This window comes from Indicator indicator, chromosome 22, assembly GCF_027791375.1.
Source record: "Indicator indicator isolate 239-I01 chromosome 22, UM_Iind_1.1, whole genome shotgun sequence".
Classification (NCBI taxonomy): Eukaryota; Metazoa; Chordata; class Aves; order Piciformes; family Indicatoridae; genus Indicator; species Indicator indicator.
In genome coordinates, this window is record NC_072031.1 from 15,704,959 (window position 1) to 15,713,516 (window position 8,558).

The following is an 8,558-nucleotide window of genomic DNA, read 5'->3' on the forward strand; positions in this document are numbered from 1 at the left end:
CTTCTCATTGCTTGGAAAGCATCAAGCTGTGAACTGGAAATGTGCTGTTTCCATGCACAGCTCTGATACAGCACTCCATACAAGGGACACTGTATCACCTTTGCCACACTTGGATCCCATTTCTGAGGGCTGTTTGCTCTGAAACAACTTTCAGTTTCCATTCTGCCCGAGTAGCTGTTTCTCACTCAGACACCAATTGCAGTTTCTGTTTCCTCTTTAGCTGTTCAGACATACATTTCAGTTTCAATTTCCTCTTCAGCCCTTCCTTACTCAGAGACGAATTTCAGTTTCTGTTTCCCGCTAATGACTCAGGGCTGATGTCAGAGCTGGAGCACATAAAAGGGAAGCCCTAGCAGCAGCACCACTGCTGTGGTTTGGAAGCTAACTGAAGACCAGTGACCAGAGAAGGAAAACCATGGGGTGAGTATGCAAACCAGCTTCTAAAAGATGCTTCTTTTTTTGCTATGCCATGGGAAAAGAATGCTCATTATTTACATCAGTGTAATCACTGAGGGACTCTGGGGCTTGAAGCAGCAGAAAGCATTACAGAATATTTACTGGAAGAATCAAAAGAGAATAAGGATGCTACCAAATGTTGGAATGTTACTGCTTCTCTGGCAGGGGTCAGTCCCTGTGAACAGAGCTGGCAGCCAGAAAAACCATGTGCCTGCAGTTCAGGGATGAAACCCAGGCTGCAATGGCTGACAGGCAGTGATGCATTTGAGAATTTGCTTTGCCAGGTTGACAACTGCAAGGACCAGCAAGCAGGACAATGCAGGCTCTGGGCTGCATCCCCTGCAGCCTGTCCTGCATGCACAGAGGCACAGACACACACACACACACCCCACTAGAGTTGCAAACAAGTGCACTGCATTTACTGGTTGCATGCTGCACTAAGTTAAATTGTGTTTCATTTGCATCAGGAGTCTGTTGTTGTGCCTTTCATGAGTATTCATTCCCCCAAAAATGCCTTTTCATCAATTACTCCCCACTGTGGTTTCCAACCTTGACACTTTCCTGGTTCCCAGGTGAGGCAGTAAGAACCAACACACACTTCATCTTGAATCAAAAGGGACTGCTTAAACGCTTCAAGCTATCCCTGCAGTTTGCTGCAGATTTGGGAGCCAATGTCTGTCCTTCTGTGGTATTCACCTGTAGCGAAAGCTTTCTAACAAGGGAGCATAATGGGGGGGAGAGGGCAGGGGTAGCATGGCAGGAGGGTTGGACTTGACGAACTTCAAAGGTACCTTCCAACCCCTAACCTCCTATGATCCTGTGACCAACCCCTAACCTCCTATGACCAAGCCCTAACCTCCTATAACCAACCCCTAACCTCCTATGACCAACCCCTAACCTCCCATGACCAACCCCTAACCTCCTATAACCAACCCCTAACCTCCATGACCACCGCTAACCTCCTATGACCAACCCCTAACCTCCCATGACCAACCCTAACCTCCTATGACCAACCCCTAACCTCCCATGACCAACCCCTAACCTCCTATAACCAACCCCTAACCTCCTATGACCAACCCGTAACCTCCTATGACCAACCCCTAACCTCCTATAACCAACCCCTAACCTCCCATGACCAACCCCTAACCTCCTATGACCAACCCCTAACCTCCTATAACCAACCCCTAACCTCCCATGACCAACCCCTAACCTCCTACAACCAACCCCTAACCTCCTATGACCAACCCCTAACCTCCCATGACCAACCCCTAACCTCCTATGACCAACCCCTAACCTCCCATGACCAACCCCTAACCTCCTATAACCAACCCCTAACCTCCTATGACCAACCCCTAACCTCCCATGACCAACCCCTAACCTCCTATGACCAACCCCTAACCTCCTATAACCAACCCCTAACCTCCCATGACCAACCCCTAACCTCCTATAACCAACCCCTAACCTCCCATGACCAACCCCTAACCTCCTATGACCAACCCCTAACCTCCTATAACCAACCCCTAACCTCCCATGACCAACCCCTAACCTCCCATGACCAACCCCTAACCTCCTATAACCAACCCCTAACCTCCCATGACCAACCCCTAACCTCCTATAACCAACCCCTAACCTCCTATGACCAACCCCTAACCTCCTATAACCAACCCCTAACCTCCTATGACCAACCCCTAACCTTCCATGACCAACCCCTAACCTCCTATGACCAACCCCTAACCTCCTACAACCAACCCCTAACCTCCCATGACCAACCCCTAACCTCCTACAACCAACCCCTAACCTCCTATGACCAACCCCTAACCTCCTATAACCAACCCCTAACCTCCCATGACCAACCCCTAACCTCCTATGACCAACCCCCTAACCTCCTCATGACCAACCCCTAACCTCCTATAACCAACCCCTAACCTCCCATGACCAACCCCTAACCTCCTATGACCAACCCCTAACCTCCTATAACCAACCCCTAACCTCCTATGACCAACCCCTAACCTCCCATGACCAACCCCTAACCTCCTATGACCAACCCCTAACCTCTTATAACCAACCCCTAACCTCCTATGACCAACCCCTAACCTCCTATAACCAACCCCTAACCTCCTATGACCAACCCCTAACCTCCTATAACCAACCCCTAACCTCCTATGACCAACCCCTAACCTCCCATGACCAACCCCTAACCTCCTACAACCAACTCCTAACCTCCTACAACCAACCCCTAACCTCCCATGACCAACCCCTAACCTCCCATGACCAACCCCTAACCTCCTACAACCAACCCCTAACCTCCTACAACCAACCCCTAACCTCCCATGACCAACCCCTAACCTCCTATGACCAACCCCTAACCTCCTATGACCAACCCCTAACCTCTTATAACCAACCCCTAACCTCCTATGACCAACTCCTAACCTCCTACAACCAACCCCTAACCTCCCATGACCAACCCCTAACCTCCCATGACCAACCCCTAACCTCCTACAACCAACCCCTAACCTCCCATGACCAACCCCTAACCTCCTATAACCAACCCTTAACCTCCTATAACCAACCCCTAACCTCCTACAACCAACCCCTAACCTCCCATGACCAACCCCTAACCTCCTACAACCAACCCCTAACCTCCTATAACCAACCCCTAACCTCCCATGACCAACCCCTAACCTCCTATGACCAACCCCTAACCTCCTATAACCAACCCCTAACCTCCCATGACCAACCCCTAACCTCCTATGACCAACCCCTAACCTCCTATAACCAACTCCTAACCTCCTGTGATGATCCTATGCTAACACAAACTTCCTCTCCGTTCCTTTTCACCTCAGAACTGTAATTGCCTCACATACAATCATGGAATGGTTTGGGTTGGAAGGGACCTCCAAAGCTCATCCAGTCCAACCTCCTGAAGTCAGCAGGGACATCCTGAACGACACCAGGTTGCCCAGAGCCCTGATGAGCCTCATCTTGAATATCTCCAGGGATGGGGCCTCAGCCACCTCCCTGAGCCACCTGTTCCAGTGTTCCACCACCCTCACGGTGCAGAACTTGTTCCTAACATGTAATCTAAACCTGCTCTGCTCTAGTTTGAAGCCATTGTCCCTTTTCTGTCCCTGCAGCCCTTTGCAAACAGTCTCTCTCCATCCTTCCTGTAGCCCCCTTCAGGTCCTGGCAGGCTGCTCTGAGGTCTCCCTGGAGCCTTCTCTTCTCCAGGCTGCACACCCCCAGCTCCCTCAGCCTGTCCCATAGCAGAGGTACTCCAACCCCTTCGATCATTTTTGTGGCCTCCTCTGGACCCAATCCATCAGGTCCATGTCCTTCCTGTATTGAGAGCCCCAGAGCTGGATGCAGTACTCCAGGTGAGGTCTCACCAGAGCAGAGCCAAGTGGCAGAATCACCTCTCTGGATCTTTTGATGCAGCCCAGGCTGTGATTTGCCTTGTGAGCTGCAAGCTCACACTGCCTGCTCATGTCCAGCTTCTCATCCATCAGCACCCCCAAGTCCTTTTCCACAGGGCTGCTTTCTATCACCTCCTCCCCCAGCCTGTATTGATAGTGAGGATTGCTCCAGGCCAGGTGCAGAACCCTGACACTTGCTCCTGTTGAACCTCATGAGGTTCACCTGGGCACCACCTGTCCAGCTTGTGCAAGTCCCTCTGGATGCCATCCTGTCCCAGCACCACTCAGCTTGCTGTCATCTGCACACTGCTGGTGGTGCCTGGATCCCACTATCCCTGTCACTGGTGACATCCCCAAGCCTCTGTCTGGGTAAGAAGTGTCCTTATGCACTGGCAAGGAGAATTGCTCAAATACCTTTTCAGCTCTACACCTTCCAAGTATTGTTGACTAGTGGCACCTGCTGAGGTATTCTCTGGTTTTGAGGTACAGAATGTTAGGAGCTGGAAGGGACCTTGAAGATCCTCCCTGCTCAGTTTAAAACCAAAAGCAGCAAAATTCAAATGGAGTATAACTTGGATTTTTTTTTTGTTATTCTTTTTTTTTTTTTTTAGTGCTGATTCCAAGGATTCCCTGAAGAGTTCCCTGCTGCAGCTAAAATGTTATTTCACATGGTCTTTGCTGAAGCAAGATGTGGAACTTGATGATCTAGAGGAGAAGATAGACCACCAGGTTGAATTTTTCACAAAGTCCAGGCTCACCATTTATAACCTGCTCTCCTATATATGTCACCTGAATAATTCAAAGGAGAAAGCCCTGGCAAACCTCCAAAAAGCTGAAGAAGAAGTGAAAAGACATCACCCAGATGAAATTGCCAGGAGAAGCCTTGTCACCTGGGGGAACTATGCCTGGATCTATTACCACATGGGGAGGTATGAGGAAGCTCAATTGTACGTAAGCAAAGTGGAAAACAGCTGCAAAAAGCTTCCAGGAGCTTCTCGCTGGAAGGCTCAGCTTCCTGAGATCTATGCTGAGGAAGGATGGGCACTCTTGAAGTTTGGAAAAAAATACTATGAGAGAGCAAGGACTTGCTTTGAAAATGCTCTGCAGGGTGAACCAAACAACCTGGAGTTCAGTGCTGGCTATGCAATCACAGTGTACCGCTTGGAAAGCCCTTTCAAGAGTCACAGCCAGGCCCTCAGGCTCCTGAAGCGTGCAGCAGAACTGGACCCAGAGAACACTTTCATTGTGGTCTTACTTGCATTAAAACTTCAGGATGTGAAGAGGACTGAGGAAGGGGAGAGGTACATTGAGGAAGCACTGAAGCAAACTCCTGCTGTGCCTTACACCCTGCGGTACGCTGCCAAGTTCTACAGAAGGAAAGGAGAAGTGGACAAGGCAGTGGAGCTTCTGAGAAAGGCCCTTGCAGTGACACCAAACCCTGCCATCCTGCATCACCAGCTGGCAGTCTGCTACAGATCAGAGCTGGCTCAGCTGAGAGAGGCTGTGAGACACCCACCTGAAGAGCAAGTGGATAAACTCATCCAGCTTTCCATCTCCCATTTTAAAACAGCCGTAGAAAAAAACCCCAAATTTTTTTATAGCCACATTGACCTGGCAAAGATGTATATAGAAGCAAACAGGTATGAAGAAGCAGAAGAGACCTTCCAGAAAGCATTTCAGATAAATATTCTATCTCATGGTGACAAACAAGAACTCCACTACTTCTATGGGAATTTTAAGTACTTTCAGATGAAAGAAGAATCTGAAGCCATTGAGCACTACCTAGAAGGGCTGAAAAGCAGAAAAGGTTATTACTACTTTGCCAAGTGCAAAAATGCTCTGAGGATGCTGTTAGAGCAGAGAATTCAGGGTGGTTCAACAGATGCAGCAGATTTTGGCAGACTTGGACTTGTGCATCATCTCTGTGGTGAGACACATCAAGCAATTCAGTGCTATGAGCAAGCCCTTGCACTGCAACCTGACCACCAAGACTATTTGAGTGCTTTATGTGAGCTACGACTTTCCATCTCCAGCTAAAACTCCCCCAAATCCTTCATGCTTCCAAAATCCCAACAGTAAAACCCAAGACACTGAAACAGATACTCCAAGGCTTTTAGTTTTGTAGATGTGATGATTGCCCATCAATTTTTTTGTTGTTGTTTTCATTCAGTACCAGAAAGCATGCTTGGAAAGACTGAAGAACAGCTAAGCTATCTTCATCTTCAATGCTAGCACTGCTCTAGAGCTTGTGTTTAAGTGGTTATCTGCAGAACAATTCTAAGTTGTGAACATAAGGAAAAAAAATGTTTTCCCTGGGAGGGTGACAAAACACTGGCACAGGCTGCCCAGAGAGGTTGTGGAGCCTCCTTCCCTGCAGACATTCAAAACCCACCTGGATGTGTTGCTGTGGGACCTACACTCTGGCAGGGGGGTTGGGCTGGATGAGCTTTTGAAGTCCCTCCCAGCCCCTAATGTTCTGTGATTCTGTGAAATTGCAGCCAGTTGGCACTGCTGGGCAGTGGGATGTGTGACCTGCCCCACACAGCCCTCAGCTCCCTGCCAGCTCCTCCAGTTCCTGCTTCACAGACTTTAGAATCATAGAATTGTCAGGGTTGGAAGGGACCTCAAGGATCATCCAGTTCCAACCCCCCTGCCATGGGCAGGGACACCTCACACTACAGCAGGTTGCTCACAGCCACCTCCAGCCTGGCTGCAAAAACCTCCAGGGATGAAGCTTCCACCACCTCCCTGGGCAACCTCTCCCAGACTTTGTGTTGCTATAGGGAAACAAACAAACAAACAAACAGGGAAAAAACTCTAATGCTGATCAGGGTGGCAGTGCCAAGCAGGCTGCTCCATCCACATGGGAAGGAAAGATAGATGAGCCCTTCATTCATCTCAGCCTAATTGGCCTTGAGTCCTGCTAATTAGCCAGGAAGTTCTCCAAAGTAATGCAGATATAGCTGATACTCCTACAACAGCATTTTGCTCATCTAACAGACAGAAATGCCAAGTAACAAAGGCATCTGGATGAGCCTTCCAGCTGCCTATTTTGGGTGTTGGAAGGTGACTCGTCTGCCTGCAGAGGTCTAACCTGTAGAGGAGGTAAAAAGTCACTGCCTGGCTTGAAGACAACTGAAGTTGCAGGTCTCTGGAGACCAGAGGATCTCTGGAAGCCCCTTCCCACCCCTACCATCCTGTGCTTTTGTGATCTCAAGTACCTGAAAAGCCCCTGGGGATGGCTGCAGTAGGCTGGAGACTCCTCAATACAAATCACCCCTTCAGAAATGCATCAGAGGGTGAAAGGCCTGGGAAGAGCATCCTGAGCTTCTGTAACTCTTCTTCTATCTTTATCCCTACAAACATTACAGGAAAATGCAAATACCTGAAGGGTTGTTTGCTTCTCACAGATACAATTTTTACTTCTAAGAAAAAGGCCCAAAATGAAGCAGGCAAACCCACTGCTGGAACAGTGTGAAGGTTGTGTGAGCAGCAAACAGCTGAAACACAGCACAGAGGTTCTGCACAACCAAACACATCTCCAAGAGGCAGAGCAGTGAGTGTCACACAGAGTCCCCTCCTTTAATACCAAGGTGTGAAAATGCAGCTTTCAGGCATCCTGGAAAGCCTCCCTGGTGCCCTGAAGGATTCCAGAGAGGTTATCAAAGTCTGCTCCAGCCAAGCCAAGTCTAACACATTGTGATCATTTTTATGTGCTGATGGGGGTGAGGGGGGGGGGGTGGGGTGGGGTGGGTGGCCATGCTGGAGCATGTCCAGAGAAGGTCAACAAAGCTGGGGAAGGGTCCAAAGCACAAGAGAGGCTGAGGCAAGTGGGGTTGTGTAGTCTGGAGAACAGGAGGCTGAGGGGAAACCTCTACAACTCACGGAAAGGAGCTGATAGCGAGGTGGGGCTTGATTTCTTCTCCCTAGTCTCAGGTGATAAGGAAAAAAAAAGAGGAAATGGCTTCAAATTGCACCAGGGGAGGGTTAGGTTGGAGATTAGGAAACATTTCTTTGCTTCAGGAGTGGTCAGGCATTGGAACAGGCTGCCCAGGGAGGTGGTGGAGTCCCCATGGCTGGAGGTGTTAAAAAATGTGTAGGCATGGTGCTATGGGATGTGGTGCTCTGGGATGTGGGGCTTTGGGATGTGGTTTAATGGGCATGGTGGCGGTGGTGGGTGGATGGTGTTGGGCTGATGATCTTAGAAGTCTTTTCCAGATGAAGCAGTTCTATAATTCTGTGATTTCTGCCCATTTGGGGGTTCTTTGTGCTGTATCTGCTGCTTTCCTGTCAGAGGCTCATTCTCATTCCTCTGCTTGAAGCCCTGTTGGTCACAAGGGGAGTTATGTCTCTTACTCAAGTCCTTCAAGGGGAGGATGCAGTTAAGACCACTAAATCACAGGACTTTACTACATCCTGGGGAACATGAAGGGATTTCTGTTGTTGTTTCCCATTTGTAGGAAGAAGGAAACCCAGGGCCCACTGGGGATGTTGCTTAGCAACTGAGTCAGACCTGCAAGCTGTTAAATGCAAAAAGATAACATGTTAAAAAAAAAAAGAAAATCTCATTTAAAACATTAAAACAACCTTTCAGGTTTCACCTGACAAAGCCTGAGCAGCTCTGCCAGAGTGTAGCTGCAGCCCTGAGGACATGGGGATGCCTTGCAGAGGTTTGCAGGCAGGGCATTA

At 49.1% G+C, this 8,558-nt stretch overlaps 1 protein-coding gene across 1 annotated transcript; it reads left to right on the top strand.

Moving 5' to 3' along the window:
* The first annotated feature begins 386 nt into the window (after window positions 1-386).
* On the top strand, window positions 387-6,222 carry LOC128974488 (interferon-induced protein with tetratricopeptide repeats 5-like). The gene is made up of 2 exons (XM_054391137.1): window positions 387-420; window positions 4,481-6,222. Exons 1-2 carry the CDS (start codon window positions 416-418, stop codon window positions 5,904-5,906), a joined length of 1,431 nt encoding a protein of 476 aa, XP_054247112.1. The 5' UTR covers window positions 387-415; the 3' UTR covers window positions 5,907-6,222.
* The last annotated feature ends 2,336 nt before the right edge of the window (window positions 6,223-8,558 follow it).